Genomic DNA, 16,900 nt, shown 5'->3' with positions numbered 1-16,900 from the left:
TTTACTTATCTGATTTAATACTTTCACACCTTAAACCCCAAAATAATCCCATCCCCAGTTTGGGGAGCACATCCTCAACCCTCTTCTAATTCTATTCATACTTTCACCTCTTCTATTAACCCCCAAAATAACCCCCTCTCGGTGAGAGGGGGTACTAAACTAACGCCCTCTACTAAACTTCCCTATTAACCAACCCCCCTCGCCCCCCGTAGCAGTCCACATCCGCCGGTTGGGGGGGCGCCAGAACTCCCTCCCCCTCGTCGGGGACCCCCCCGCCGTGAAGGGAGGCTCCGCCCTTCCCTCTGTTCCCGACGAGGGTCGAGGCTCGCCAACCAATGAGGAGACGGATGCCAGTCACGTGACCGAGAAGAGTGATGACGTCACGACTACGTCATCAGGCGCAGGTGCTTCGACCAATCACGACGATGCTGGTGGTGACGACACCGTGGTGGGCGGGGCCTCAGACACTGATATTCACATCACTGTTCACTGAGAACGCCTTGGAGCATCCGGCGCCCGGCGGTCAAAAAATGATTTATTTCTGAAAGATATTCAAAGGACTCATATTATTTTGAAAATAATTTTCGAGGAGACTCAAATTATTCTGAAAATGTTTCCATTATTCCGAGAAAAAGGTGACGTATTCTTATTTTTTTGGCAAAAATTCCTCTATTCTGCAAAGTAGAATTGAGGCAGTGAATTGAGTGTTCGAGACCGCAATAAGCTGTGGATGTTCGGCGATGCTATTGAGAATCGGCGACAGGCTCAAGGCCTAATAAACACTGAAACCGCTATTATTAGTAGTATTTAATGGGATTCGTCTCATGAAAAAGTTTGAGGGATCGGATTAGTAAAATTTCGGAAAGATTTTAACCGAAATAAAAGTATCCGTGATTTATCGCTTCAGAAATGCCTGATGCTGCCATAAGAAAACTGTCAACTTAGCTCACAAAATGCCCTATTAGTAGTAATTTTGTAATTTTAAGCGCAAAATTCAATTTTTCTTGGTCGTATACATCGAGAAGGACAAAAAATTTTAGGCTAACGTAGATTTTTACCTGCCAACGGTGTTGAAAAATGCCAACGTTTCGAAATTTGGCAGGAAAAGGTCTATCTGGCAACCCTGCTTGGCTGTAGCACAGATTTCGCTGCCTGATACTATAGGCCTAAAATTTCATTCCCTTGTCCAAAAATCAAATTAAGTTAGTGGCTAAAGGAGCAACGGCACACACTCAGAAAATTAAATGGATGATATTGTTCAAATAGTAATAAACTGCCCTACCCGCAGCACGAGCATAGAGTGGACCGAGCTCTGGTATGCATGTTTACTTGGCCAAACTGAGTCAAGATAACCCATTCGGGGGCGAAAATTGCATAGCTATTAGAATAAGTCCCACTTATTTCTTTAACTGTAGCGAGGTTTTTTCCTCTGATTCAGGCAGCGGTGCACGGCGCTAGCAACAACGTCACATGTATATAAATAGTTTACTTATATATTTTGTGCACAAATTCACGAGCATTTTCTTCAGAAAATATAGCGTTATTCATTTCCATGCTTTTTACACTTGCATGAGTGCGAAATGCCCCCTACTCCTCCCCCTTCCCATTTATACACTCGAAAGAATCAATGGGTCAAATTGTCGAAATAGTCACACACTTCCTACTCGTAACCGTACGCCATGTTGTCGGGTAAAATTGGGTTAGGATGACCTACAAGCGAGGCCAAAAGTGCATTACTACTTGACGAAATCTCATCCATTTCTGTGAGTGTACACAAAGTCATCATCACAATATAATAAAAGCAAAAACAATAATAAAAACATATATCATGAAAAAAATAATAATATTGATATATATGTATTGACAGTTGATCTTTTAGCCGCGTGGTTCTGAAAACAATCTTCTTGTTGTTGCTGCTGTTGTTTGTGTTTGCATCGTCGCTGTTGTAGTCTCAGCTTGTTGGAACATCTGATGTCTTTAGCCCCTTAGCGCCCAGCTGTACAAATATGTCGCCTTTCAAAATGACGTTTTTAGCGCAATTTCTTATTTATGGAAAAATGCACTGATTGTGCTCGCCATATGTCCGCCTCTGTGCCTGTCTGTCTGTCCGTCTGTCCGTCCGTCTGTCCGTCCGTCCGTGACCTCAAGTTTTCGTCGACGAGAAAATGCGCTCTCTTTTACTCACTGAGTACTGAGTAAAACACACGTACACAGTACTGAGTTATATTTTTTGTTTACTTATGAAGCATATTTGTTCAATAGGATAACTACATCGCCTCTATATATACTGTTCTAAAAATCGGTATTACTGGCATTTCAGGTACCGACCGTCACGTAAAAAACGCCGTCTCCCCGTTTTTTTTCTAATTTAACACTAGAAACCCAAAAATCATCAGAAAAAACGGCGATACGGTGATTTTTTCACGGGGCAGCCGTGCACAAAAAACGCCGGTGAGACCGGCGTTTTTTTCGAAAAGTGTAATTCCAGTCTGCGCTAAGACCAGGTGAAGATATATATCGCTTATCATATTCTTCAATGAATATCAGCAATGTTGTAGGGATATAATGTGATATTCTAATTTTGTTCACGATACAAAAGGTCCCTAATTGGTAAAGGGTTAAGGGGTCCTTAAAGGGTTAAGAGGTGACAGTCTCAGCTTGTGCATTGCAGAAACCTTTACAATAAACCAAAGACGTCGGAAAAACGTTGTAAAAACGTTTAATGAACGTTGTTTCAATTACACAACGATTAATTCAACGTCCGATGTCTGATGGATTGCTTCTATCACTAAGAAAAATTAATGTGCGACATTGTCCGATTAGTCACACACGTTCTTACCCGCAGCCCGAGCAGGGAGCTGACGTATATATAGTCTTTTGCCGTGCAAAGCAAACTGTGTCATGCAGGATGACCCGCACAAGGACAGAAAGTGCATTGCAATTAGGACAAAGTCTCGCTCATTTATCTGAGTGTAACCGTGACGTCATGAGTTCCAACAATACACAAGACGCAACTACTTAATTAATTCTCGTGTTTCCATACAGAAGCTGTGTGTTTATATGTGTAATTAGCAAGGTCTGTTCGTCTTTAAACACTGTTGTGTTAATATATCTATAACGAAGCCTGTACGTGTTTAATCGTATTATAGATTTAATATCTTTACATTATTGATGTTTTAAATTAAAAATTTTTAAATCTTGTCGAAAAAAAACGCTGTTTCTTGAAACCTGCTGCGCGCTCCCAGAAAATGAGGCGAGATTGTCCAATTTGTGATGTATGTGTCAGTAGTATTTGTGTAAGTGTGTCAGTATTTGAATAAAATGACTCATTCAATTTTGTGGGTGATGCGTGTTTTGTATGTTGTGATTACTTAAGCATTTCTTGAGCAATACTAAGTAATAAATTATTTACCTTAATATTTTTAGGTAATTATATATTATTTAGCAATTGCGGATACCTGCTGTGGTGGAACGTCACTGCAGCACTCAAATAAATGAATGTATGATTTGTCTTTCTTGCCCCTGTGTGGGTGAGCCATCCTGACACACTTAGCTCGGCAATGTGAACTGGGGCGGTTTTTTGTTTCGTTTTCAGTGAATGGGGCGGTTTTTTTGTTTAGTTTTCAGTAAATGGGGCGGTTTTTTTGTTTCGTTTTCGGTGAATGGGGCGTTTTTTTGTTTCGTTTTCAGTGAATGGGGCGGTTTTTTTGTTTCGTTTTCAGTGAATGGGGCGGTTTTTTTGTTTCGTTTTCGGTGAATGGGGCGTTTTTTTGTTTCGTTTTCAGTGAATGGGGCGGTTTTTTTGTTTCGTTTTCAGTGAATGGGGCGGTTTTTTTGTTTCGTTTTCGGTGAATGGGGCGTTTTTTTGTTTCGTTTTCAGTGAATGGGGCGGTTTTTTGTTTCGTTTTCAGTGAATGGGGCGGTTTTTAATCCGTTTTCAGTGAATGAGTTAATGTCAACTTTATACACTCATAAAAATGGATAGGTTCTATTGTTCAAATAGCGACACACTTTTAACGTGTTGCAATGATACGCCCATCTGCTGGACACAACTGGGTCAAGTTGACCAACACTGTGGTGAAAAGTTCATCGCTAATCGGACAAATTCTTACTGAATTCTTTGAGTGTTTACATTTTGAAAGGCCGTGACACTTAATTACGACTGTCGTAGACCGTCAACTCATAAGAATAAATGGGTAATATTGTCCAATTTTTGACTCGCTTTCTGGCCCACAGCACTAGCACCCAGCAGGCGCAGAGCACTGGTTCGCCCATTAGCCGGGCCAAGTTGTTTCAGGATGACCCACATAAATGCAAAAAGAGCGTCAAAATTTGGACGAAAACTCCCTCATCTCTCTGAGTGTAAAATCACCAGAGTTGTGTCAAGTTTGGGCATTAAGTTTTCAATAAGATAATTTAATTATATAACAAAAAGTTACTTTAACTATTGTAAGTTTAGGATAATTACGTTAAAATAAAAGAAGCTCTCGCTGCTCTATGTATATCCATTTAACTTTAAAAATTATCGTGTTTCTCTACAAAAATTGTAACGAATATATAAAATGAATAAATATAATCACATATATATATATATAATTATCAAATATATAACGAATTCTCAAGATTTGATATATTAACCTCACTTTATGGGGATGGGGGACTAGATTCAAATTTGAATTATTCAACTTCCGGATAATGTTTAGATTAATTAGAGTGGAATTGTAATGTGAGTTGATGGTTTGGGTTAGCCATGCTTCATTTCATGTAGGAATTTTTGTTTAATCTATTTAATTCCTGTAGGTTTTCTGCCAACTTGCGTTTTGTATTGTCAATTATTCGCTTTGAATTAAAAACATGCAAACAATGCAAGTGTAGAATATGTCACCTGATATGTCACCTGATATGTCACCTGATATGTCACCTGATATGTCACCTGACATGTCACCTGATATGTCACCTGACATGTCACCTGACATGTCACCTGACATGTCACCTGATATGTCACCTGACATGTCACGCGAGAGATCTTCTTACTTAACTTCATCTCTCTAACCTCTTATATCTACTCTTCTACATTCTATCCTTTATTTCTTATGCACTACCCGCAACCCCTTACCTCCACCCTATACCTTCCATCTCCAAACCTTTACCTTCCACTTCAAACCCTTTATACTTTAGACTTACCCCTTTACCTTCTACCTCCAACGCTTTTTATTTTACACTTAACCCTTTATCTCCATCCTTTCAACCTCCAATCCTTAATACCTTACACAGTTACACTTAACCCTTCACCCCAACCATTTATACTTTACTCTTAACCTTTTACCCAACCCTTTATGCTTACTCTTAACCTTTGCCTACACCCATTACCTTCTACCTTCAACCCGTTAAACTTTGTCAGGCGCAATATTAAGCGCCACCTGAGGACCGGGATTCGTTGACTAAGTTCTTGAGGGATGACTAAGTGACTGTCTAGAGAACTTCTCTTGATACGGGGTCGTAATACATGAGTGATACGATACAGATAAAGCCAAGAAGTCGACCGTTAGGTCGGAGCAGCTCCAACGCGAGTTGCATCGCGGCGTACGTACTCGTCCGCTTCTGAGGCCTTACTAAGGTTCCCAGCCCTTTTTACTACGTTTTTCTTAGCTCTCTTCCGTGTCCGTCTGTCTGTTTGTGATGATCAAATCTTGCAATCGATATTCCACCAACTTTCCCGCTAGCTAGCGCTCTGAAACTTTTAGGGAAGCTCAGCTCCCGATGACAATACAATAATCAATAATTTGTTGCACGTTTCCAGGCGTATTTATTACTATTATAAATAAATTAATTTTCGAAGTGGAAATTTGTTTTCCTTTAATCGATCGCAGCGCCATTCCCCCTAAAGCGGCGATTTTCAGAACTAACAACTGTATCAAAGTGTAGTGGTAGTGGAGTGAAACGACTATACTGTATGGACTTTATAAATATTTGTTTGAACCGTTGAAATAAATAAACCATAAGCTAAATTTATAAGTACTTAGAAAAGTAATGTTGTTCTTATTCTTTATAAAAAGGAAATTGAAATTTCGATTGCAAGATTTGATCAGCACAAGCATACAAACTAACATAAAACTAAAAAGTAGAAAATCAAATGTATAAAAAAAATTCTAAAGACCATATTTTTCATGTGGACTAAAAAGTAGAAAATAAATTTTCGGCAGCTACTGATCTCTGTTTGCTTTCATTCTCTTGGTCTTTTGTATTTCAGTTAAAATATTTTACAATATCTAAAACGAAAAACGTGGGGCGCATCTTCATTTAGGCATGCCTTTATTTCAATTTTGAATTCAACCACTATTTCGAATTTCACTATTCGTTACTCCATATACCTTTGATTTGATAGTGAGCTATTTAATGGTGAACTATTTAGATACTTAATGCATTTTCTTTTCGAAGAACAAGACAGCTGATTTATCAGAAGTCGCAAATGACAGCTCACGTGAATTGCTTGATAGAGAACGTAGGAAGGCCAACCTGGTCTGGTTTGGGATTCCTGAAAGTAACGCATCTGATGCGAAGGACCGAGTGATGGATGACTCGGCCTTTGTTGTAGACTGTTGCAGCAAGGTACTCAACACATCGATTGATGTTATATCTTGCAAGAGGCTACGCTCGAAGGATACTGCGGGCAACACCTTCAGACCTCTTCTGGTGACTGTAAAGGATTCTGCTCAGGTCTGGAGCGTGCTGAAAACAGCGAGAAAGCTTGGTGAATCCGCTGATTATAAGTCAGTTTTTGTAAAGAAAGATTCCACCCCCTTAGAGAGGGCGGTTTTTCGCAAGAAGTGGCAGGAGAGAATCAGGCGGAAAGGCACGGTTGTCTGCCTGAGGTTTGGCCCGCTTTCGGTATGGGGCGCACTTTGTGGGTGGGGGAGTGATCATTCTGGATTGGTGCCTGCGTGGAGTGGATGTGGCACCCTTTTTGAAGTGCTGGGTGACGCCCGCTGTGAAACTGGGGAGCCCGCCCTTTGGTAATTGAGATATGGTCATTTGATAATGCCTTTCATGCTTTCTGTGAAGAGAGCCTTTTGTTAAGTGGAGTGATGCTCTTCGTACAGTTTTAAGTATCTTTTCTTCTGATCAGTTCTCTAACCCCCAGTTCCCCTAGGCTTCGGCCGCCTAGGCTTCGGCCGCCTAGACTTCGGCCGAATAGTCACTACACTTGGCGCAAAGTTATTCTGGGCCTGCGTGGCCACTTGATCGAAATCATTTTGTGTCAGAACTTCGGACTTTATAGGCGCCTGAGAGTTTGAGAAGGGTAGGCCGAGCCGAGTCATGCCGAGCTAGCCCAGAGGCTGCGTACCCTTCGAACCCTGAGCCGAAGCAGACACCGATAAGCTGATTGACGTACTTCCCAGAGTCCTAGCCGGCCCTTATGCAGGGTCGTTCATGCCTCAAAATTTTGCTAGGGTAGTACCCCAATAAAGCCCTTGCCCCTTCAGGAGGCTCGTATGGTGCGCTGCAACGTCCTGAACATCACCAGCAACTACAGCCCTCACGTGGACGACACCGTCGCCCTCAACGCCAGGCTCGACCCCGCCTGCTGCTCCTGGATGAAGGTGGGGGTGAGGGTAGGGGAAAATGAGGGGTGAGGGAAGACATGGGATGTGGGCGAGGTGTGAAGGTAGGGGAAGGGGGGGGAGACTATGATGTAATGGAAGGAAAGAGATGAAGGGATTTATGTGACGGCTTGGTCATAAGTGTTTCAGGGTGATGAAGGTACAGGTTGATGTGTGAGAGGATGTAGGATGTTTGTGTCCTTAATTGGCGGCGAGGACGAGTTGCCTGCCGGGGCTGAGAGCGGCGCTCTAGCGTGACCTGGGACTGCTACGCCCCAAACACATGCTAAGAATACTTATATATATGTGATTGTACAATGTTTGTGTATGCATTATCGTAAAGTTTCTCTTTGTGTACCATGATGTTTGTACTGCATGTAACATGTATTATGATGTGTGTGTGTTGTGTAATATGGCGTGTTTACTGTATACTATGACGTCTGTACAATGTGCAGTGATGTATGTGCTATGATGTGCACCACAGATCCAGGACTGCGGGCTGGTGCTGGAGGAACAGCCCGGCAAGGTGATAGAGGCGCTGCTGCTGTTACTGCAGGGCCAGGGCTATGGTGGGTGCCGCCTTATTTATTGAAGCTTAATTCCCACCACGCATTTGACGGTGAAATTACGTTTATTTAACGTTGTTTTAACGTCATTTGCGTGGAGGCGCGTAATTGGGTATTGCATACATAAATAGGTGTAGTTTGGTCTTACTAATTCTTGTGTTTATTGGCTTGAAGAGTATTTATTTGTGCCGTTACTCTCGTATTGCATTATATTACAATACAATATTATATTACAATACATTACAATATTCATTCAATGTATAATAAAAGTCTTCTAAATGCAATTTTCTGCCGCTGTATTCATGTTTGGTGCGAAGCAAACATTGTTTAGAAATTTAAATACTGATTAGAAAAGTAGCGACTGATTAGTGATTTAACGACTGATGGAATATATATAGAGATTGATTAGAGATTTAAAGATTGATTAGAGATTTAGAATCTAATTAAAAATTTAGCTACTGATTGAGATTTAGCGACTGATTAGAGTCTTAGCGATTTTAAAGAGATTTGGTTTTTAATCTTATTAGTTAAACGACACGTGCCAGTTCCTGTAGTTAGCGACCGCGGTTTATTTGTGGGACGCTCGTGTGTTGCTGGTTTTTAACTAGCATGGCGACAAAAACAAGAGATTTTAGATAAGAGGATACATTCACATGAGGGTAGAGATTGATGAGGGTAGAGATTGATTAGGGTAGAAATTGATTAGGGTAGAAATTGATTAGGGTAGAAATTGATTAGGGTAGATATTGGTAGATTCAACTCGGAAGGTGCTTATGCACGGGGACAATAGCGGCGTCCACTAAAACTTCCTAATACTAACCATTATTATCCTAAAAATATTTGGTTGAGGGTCCGATTCAGCATCAAGCGCCGCCCAGGACTCGGGGTGTACGTAAATCAGCCGCTAATTTCCACTGCACGAGGCGCTGCTTTATGTGCAGCCTCTGGGCAACCTGCAAGCCTGGTATGACCATGGGCTTCGGTCAAATTTTTTCATACTCTCAAGACACACTTGTCATACTGACAGGACACACTCGTCATACTCTCAGGACACACTTGTCATACTCTAGATCTATGAACAAGGCACGAAATGGACAAGAATCGGCGACAGGCCACATCAGGCCTACACTTCAGAGCCGACATCACTATGTTATGTTATGTTATGTTAAATGTCTTAATATGCCTCTTAAATTGATTAGATATAGTACACGCGTTCATTTAAAATTCTCAAAATTTGATTCTTTTAAAATTTTCACATACCCTGACCTTGCGCTATTCATGATTCATATCTTTACTTGCTTGAATTACCTATACATTTCAAACTACCTATATTGGATGAAACATGATAAATCAATATACCAACAGTAAATAACAAAATTTGCTCAAATCAGATATATCAGCAATACACTTATCAAATGTTCAATGAACCATCATATTCATCTTATCAAGTAATCACCAAACAATTAAATACATATGCGCCCCACGTTTTTCGTTTTAGATGTTGTAAAATATTTTAACTGAAATACAAAAGACCAAGAGAATGAAAGCAAACAGAGATCAGTAGCTGCCGAAAAATTATTTTCTACTATATAGTCCACATGAAAAACGTGGTCTTTAAAAATTTTTTTTATACATTTTTATAGACCCACGGCTTCCACCCACTACTGAGGTCTTGGTCGCGTGATCTATAACGTGATGTCCATGCTGACTCAGGTCTAGTACTTTTCCATCAATCTTTATCACTTCTAGTGAATATTACGACTCAATTATAATGAATACAATTATAATTAGACGTCTGATTGACACCGGACACCTCCTCTCTTTCTAGAAGATCATCCGCGATCGTATGGACACAAAATCAAGAAAAGATCTTGTTCATAATCTCCGGTCTAAATCGTATCTCATACCTTAAATAAAGCTGTAAAAGTTGTAGAAATAATGGATTAACAAAAAAAAAAGATACACTGCAGTTCCTTCACTCAACAGCACAAAATACCGGAGGATGGCACTTTTAGAAGAAAAGAACAAGTCTATCTCCAATGCAATTTGGAAGAAGTCCCATCTGGGAATCTTGAAAACACCTTGTGGCATTTAAGTATTTAACGCTACGTCTCTAGGTGTTATATCAAACAAAATTATAAATCATTAAATTCATACGTCATCAGCGCAATCAGTGGTTGGTTATGATTTCAGATTCCTCATCTCATGCTCATTCATATTCATATCTTCAAATATCGAAATACTGAAAACATCATAAATCTTGAATTAGGATTATAAAATAAAACTATAAGGGTTATAGCGTTCACAGAATCATGAAATACAAATTGATCTTTGAATCTTCACCTCTGGAAAAACATTTTAAATTGAAACACCGAGTCACTTTAAGTAGATGCATTATGTTTGAATATATATGTCAAGTTACTTTACCTTGGCTATACCGTTGAGCTTCAATTAAGTCGCACAGAAAATTGCTTGTAGAAAATTCTGCATGTTCCACTCAATCATAAAATTATAATGATATGAACGCATCATAAATGTTAAGGTAAATCCATTAATATTTACAAGGTAATCGTACTCGCGTATTAAACACATTGAAATTATGCCGACAAGTGCTTCATAGCCTATAGATTTTCGCAAGAACTGGGAGGAAGGCTCCTAATCCATCTGCCAATAAAATTGGCCAGATTGCCTTTACTATCCAACTGAATATGATGAAATAAGTCTTGACTAAGAATACCATTAACTATGGGGTGGCGAAATTAGAAGCCAAATTGCATTTTCTTTCTTTCGTGCTTCATATCCTCTAGAAGAAACTTGAAACATCATTCCATATGATCGATCGCTCAATTAAAAACTTTGGCATTTAAGAAGCTTTTATAAATGAGTATACATTCATTTTTTGTTAAATCTCCCATTCATATGAACTAAGGATGAGTCTTAGTTTTACAACACTTCTCTTTAACTCCATTTCTTGTTTGTCTGTCTGTCTGTCTGCGCTGTCCGCTACAAATCTATAATCGAAATTTAACACACTTCTACTTATCCTATCGATCTGAAATTTTGCCCACTTGCGTAAAATTGGAGGCAATGCAAGAATCTAATGACAAAATAAATGATTTCAAAAATTATTATTTTTTTTTAATATTAAAATAATTGAAAAAATTATTTTGTCAGCTACAAATCTTATAACTGATATTTAACACACTTTTACCTGTCCAATTGACCTGAAATTTTGCACACTTGTGTGAAGTCGGAGGCAATGCATGAATCAATTGACAGAAAAAATTATATATTAAAATAAATTGAAAAATTACTTTTTTTAATATTCGTAAATAAAATTAGAAATTCATTGTACATCTGTAACATTGGGAACACTCGATTCTTTAGAAGTGTTGTCTTTAAAAAGTAATTTTTAAACGTATATTTATATTTTTAATATTTTCGATTTCGTTCGCGAATTTAACAGCTATATGCGATCCAAAAATTCCATGTGAGTTTAGTATCTTCTAAAGAACTGTGGAATTTGCGTGCGGATACACTGCTAACACAACAGACGAGTTACAGGAGTGTATACGCACGGCTTCAATTCGCACACTACACTTAGTATCGTTGTTGCGTGAAAAAAGTTTGGTATAACTATAATCTCGTTCTAATTTAATTTTACTTGGTATATAACACAAAAGTCATATGCAACAACTCACGAGCCGCCCCCAAACAGGTGCTAATGCGGCGTTCGTCAAGAAATAAATAAATAATATAATACTGATGAACTGTGTGGAAAAATTAGCGCATGTGGACGGTAACAGCGTTTTCCGATACTTTATTACTTTATTTTACTATGCAATAGATGATAATCGAGGGATTCGTACTTGCTAAAATTCAAGTAATCTAACGTAAGCTTCTTGACGGCTTGAAGATGACGTAACCTATTTCGGTAAGGATTTCTCCATAACTGTCAGTATTATAAACATCAGACTAAATATATATCTTGCACTTAATATATATCTTCCTACATCTTAGTGCTTCGGTGGAAAGTTTAAATTATCTTCAGTGGAAGAGCGCTGGAAGCGATAAATCTAATCAACGAGGCCTCGGTAATGTCTCCAATTGGCATGCCACTCATCACGGTGAGTGCCCCACCGGAGCATGCCACTCATCAAGGTGATGGGGTTGAAACGCAGAGACGCATGTCATGACGCCACTCATCAATTAGGAGACGTATGTGAATTTTTATAACAGAATAATTTTTGTAATTTGTGAAAATTGGAAGAGACAAACGAACTTTTTCCTACCAAGTTAGCAGTGAGTTGCTATGGTCTGTCCCAATATAGACAGACCATATGGTGGTGTGGTGCATTGATCAATATACCAATTGTGAAGAGAAACTGCCGTGCTTGCAAAGTATATGTATTTATATACCATTAAGACCGACAGTTTGAAGTGATCCACTGCTTTCAAGAAAACGACTTCTCCAGCAATAATAGACGAAAGAGACCTAAGTCGTGACCCGAACTCTAAAGTTTATTTATTTGAATGAATCTACGGGCCTAAGATGTCTGTTTTGCTCCATCCTCACCCAGCGTTATTACTTACAATGTATTTTGAAGTTTACGTATTTATTGTTTATTTATGTATAAATTTTGCAATTTTTTTATAGTTCAGCTACACTGCTTCGTCAACGAGGTCCCGGCGGAGCTCGCCCCTGTACGCGGCAGACTGAGATGGGAGTATAGCGAGTTGTTGGTTCGAACCCCGGCAAGCTTCGCTAAACAGTATAATTTTGATCACGACTTAATAACTATGAATGTATCAGCTCATAATCCTATACCGGATGCCCTAACAATCTACCCGCTAGTTAAATTCAATTGCGCTTGTTAATATGTAGTTGAATGTAGAGGTGGGCAGTAGCGCGCTACTTGTAGCGGCAGCTATATTAGGGGCCGCTACATTTTCAGTAGCGGAAGCGGTAGCGGTGCTACATTTAAGCAATTGTAGCGGTAGCGGTAGCGCCCGCTACATTTAGAGCATGTAGCGGTAGCGGTTGCGGCCGCTACATTTCAAAGTAGCGTTGCCCAGCTCTGGTTAAATGGTTAGGTAATCTTTAAAGCGCAGTATATATAGTATAGCGGCGTCAGCGTTGATTAGACCGTTAGACCTGTCGTCAATTATCAGTCATAGAACATTCACTGCTTGTTACGGTCTCGAACGCGCAACTCACTGCTTCAATTTTGCTTTGCCTAACCGCCTGGCTTAACCCGATTCTGACCAGAAACTGCCGCAGGTAGCAGGGATCGAACCCGCAACTCACTGCTCCAATCTTGGCACGCTGAACTGTAACCACCGGGAATGATAAATGAAAGTCATAATTAAAATAGTATATTTATTTAATCAGAATGAATTTAATAGTAGATGAATATCTGTGAAACATTTCTGAGTCTAATACAAATGTGTTGTTGATACTTAATCCTATACTAATACAAGTTTATATGAATTATCCAACGATATATTTCTTATTATTCGTAACTGGAAGACATTTATTGCGAATAATCCAATGCATATCTTACGAATTATATGAAGGAGTGAAAATGTTACCAAATTAGTGGCGGTCACTTGTAACTTTCGCCCATAGCGTAGCACATAACCGTACACTCAGAGGAGTGACAGGGTCATTGTCCAAATAGCAATGCTTTTGTGTGGGTCATATTGACCCAGTTTTGTAGGGCAGAAGGGCGCATCTGTGCTACTTGCAGAAAAATGTCTCTATTTGGACAATGTGACCATTCATATTACCTGAGTGAGAGCTTCAAGTGATAGAAAAAAATTGGTCACATATATGTCGTCAAAAATAGGACACACCTTCTTTAAATAACACTCATATGCCAATTTTCCGCAAAAAACTGTGTCAGGATGATCCACACACCAGCGCAAAACATGAATAGTTTTTAGCGCACTTTCTCATTTATGGAAAAAATGCACTATTGTGCTCGCCATGTCCGTCTGTCTGTCTGTCCGTCCGTCTGTCCGTCCGTCTGTCCGTGACCTCAAGTTTTCGTCGACGAGAAATGCGCTCTCTGTCACTCACTGCAGTGAGTACTGAGTTATATTTTTCAGATAGAGGCTCGCTCGGTTCTTCGAGTTTATGGCTGGAATAATCTCGCGTATATACTTTTTGCATTGCATGTCAGACCACAGGTTACAACAATGCTTGAGTGACACTACTTCCCTCAACTATATACTAAGTCTATTTCAGCAGCACTAGGCTTGTGATGAGCACTAGCTCATGTAAGCACTAACATAAGCAATAACAGTTACTAGTTTAATAATATATAAAATAAGAAAGCTTGCTTTAATTCGATAAACACAATAAAACGGCACTAAAACAGAATTAGTCAATGATAATTGCTTCAGTGGATCTAAATGTCCTGCATCAAGTAAATCAATATTGTACCTTCAATTTTGTGTTATTTTTGCTTAGTTCAGTGTTGTTTTTACCAGAATTGTGCACAAACGTACGCGTTACTGACGAAATAATGATTACGTGTCTCGCTATAACAGTGATACGACGTCGCAAGATTCGTTCACTCACGATCTCCACATCACTCACGATCTTCACATCACTCAGGATCTTCACATCACTCACGATCTTCACATCACTCACGATCTCCACATCACTCAGGATCTTCACACCACTCACGATCTTCACATCACTCACGATCTTCACATCACTCACGATCTCCACATCACTCAGGATCTCCACATCACTCACGATCTTCACATCACTCAGGATCTCCACATCACTCAGGATATTCACACCACACATCTCCACATCACTCACGATCTTCACATCACTCAGGATCTCCACATCACTCAGGATCTCCACATCACTCACGATCTCCACATCACTCACGATCTCCACATCACTCAGGATCTTCACATCACTCAGGATCACCGCAAGTGTCAGGGCTGTGGCCTCAGAGTTCGAACTTTGAGGCGTCGGTGAGGCAGAGCTGCTGGATGCGCTCGACCGTCAGCGGCAGAGCTAGTAAATAAATCAATTACTTTAAATTTATTACTTACTTACTGCACTAAAAATAAATAATTTTGATATAAAAGGTAAATAATTGCTTCATGAAAAGTCTATAATTTCTTCACAAAAAGTAAATCATTTCTTTATCAAATGGCAATAGTGACATTTCGGACCGGAGTCCCTAAATAGAAGTCACACTTCTTGGCTTATAGAGCCAAAAAGAAGCTATGTCAATGTACATGGCTATGAATGAGATACGCTTTTAGGCAAATACAAAACTCCTCTTCTCATTGAATTTATCTCGTGTCTGCCAAGATCAAGCCTTATTATTGTTGTTACTAAATTAATTGTAATTTATTGTATAGAACTCACGTATCTCGAACCAGCCGCGGGTGCCGGCGTCCGCCCTGGCGGCCGCGATGGCCTGGCGCAGCGCCCCCACCACCGCGTACGACATGCACAGCGGGGGCTCCCCCGTAGCTGGGGGCGGGTCTTATTAGTACTAATAGATATTGCAGTAGTATAAATATTGTATGTTAGTAGATATTGTTGTAGCATATCTATTGTACGCTATTAGATATTGTAGTATGGTTATAACAGCGCCACTACCACCGAGTACAACGAGCACAGCTGCGACTCACCCGTCGCTGGGCTGGCAGACAAAGTCTAATTGTACGATCATAGATATTTTAGTATCTGTATATTTTACCCTATTTCATAATGTATTGTACACGCAGGTCTAATGTATTATTTTATAATGAGTTCTGGGCAGCCTTAAACCATCATCCCGAGTCCCTGGGATCGTCCCCGCTCCTCCCCAGGGGACTTCACAGGTATCCTTCCTCTTGACTAAAACAGCGTGGGGTTTTTACTGGTATTTTCTATTTCATAACCTAACTTATTGTTGCTATTTTCGCACCAATATGTTACATATTTACGCTCCTTCACTTTCGCATCACAGGACCTCGTGACGCCCCAACTTTGAGCCTCAAGACACCGGGACTCCCACTTATGGACCGCAGGATTCCCTCCGCCACCTTTGGGCCACAAGACCCTGTGACTCCTCCACCTTTGCACTGCAGGGCCTCGTGGCTACCCCACCTTTGGACCACAAGATCCCTTCCGCCATCTTTGGACCGCAGAACCTGTGATTCGAACCTTTGTTCCGCCAGACCCCATGACTCGCGCCCTTTGAATCGCAAGACCCCGTGACACCCATATTCGGACCGCAAGACCCCGTGACTCCCCACCTTTGGACTGCAGGACCCCGTAGGGGTTGGGAACGTTAGAGAGGAGGGTCACCCGCAGGTCCTTGGGGATGTCGAGGGCTGTGTAGGGCTTGTACTCCTGAGTGGGGGACGATGGGGTTAATTCAACCCATAACCTGGAGGCTGCCGGATGTGTAGGTGGATCGAATGTATGCTCCAATGTTGTAAGTGTGAAATATGATCATATACCGTGAACACATGAATACTGTGATCAGATTTATATAGAAATACTTTGAAGAGACATGTATACTGTGTACAGATATATATACTGTTAACAATGAACATTCCATTGACCACATCACTCACACATATGAACACTGCACATGGTATGAACACATTCACTCACCTACGTGAACACGTTCACTCACCCACGTGAACACGTTCACTCACCCACGTGAACACGTTCACTCACCCACGTGAACACGTTCACTCACCCAC

General features: G+C 40.3%; 1 protein-coding gene and 1 long non-coding RNA gene across 2 annotated transcripts; one reads left to right on the top strand and one right to left on the bottom strand.

The window, feature by feature from the left end:
• Positions 1-7,488: 7,488 nt before the first annotated feature.
• Positions 7,489-8,114, top strand: LOC108676790 (protein NDRG3; the record flags this gene model as incomplete). The annotated part of the gene is given in 2 exon segments (XM_018164928.1): positions 7,489-7,601; positions 8,086-8,114. Coding segments are annotated over 2 exon segments (137 nt in total), but the record flags the coding sequence as incomplete, so codon positions are not given.
• Positions 8,115-14,231: 6,117 nt separating this feature from the next.
• On the bottom strand, positions 14,232-16,536 carry LOC125178906. Its single transcript, XR_007157069.1, has 3 exons — positions 16,445-16,536; positions 15,567-15,674; positions 14,232-15,206 (listed from the first exon to the last, which is right to left on the bottom strand). It is a non-coding gene; the product is annotated as an uncharacterized LOC125178906 (long non-coding RNA).
• Positions 16,537-16,900: the final 364 nt, after the last annotated feature.

This window comes from Hyalella azteca, unplaced genomic scaffold (assembly GCF_000764305.2).
Source record: "Hyalella azteca isolate HAZT.00-mixed unplaced genomic scaffold, Hazt_2.0.2 contig13566, whole genome shotgun sequence".
Classification (NCBI taxonomy): domain Eukaryota; kingdom Metazoa; phylum Arthropoda; class Malacostraca; order Amphipoda; family Hyalellidae; genus Hyalella; species Hyalella azteca.
Note: the sequence above shows the minus strand (reverse complement) of the source record. Positions and strands in the feature narration are given on the sequence as shown.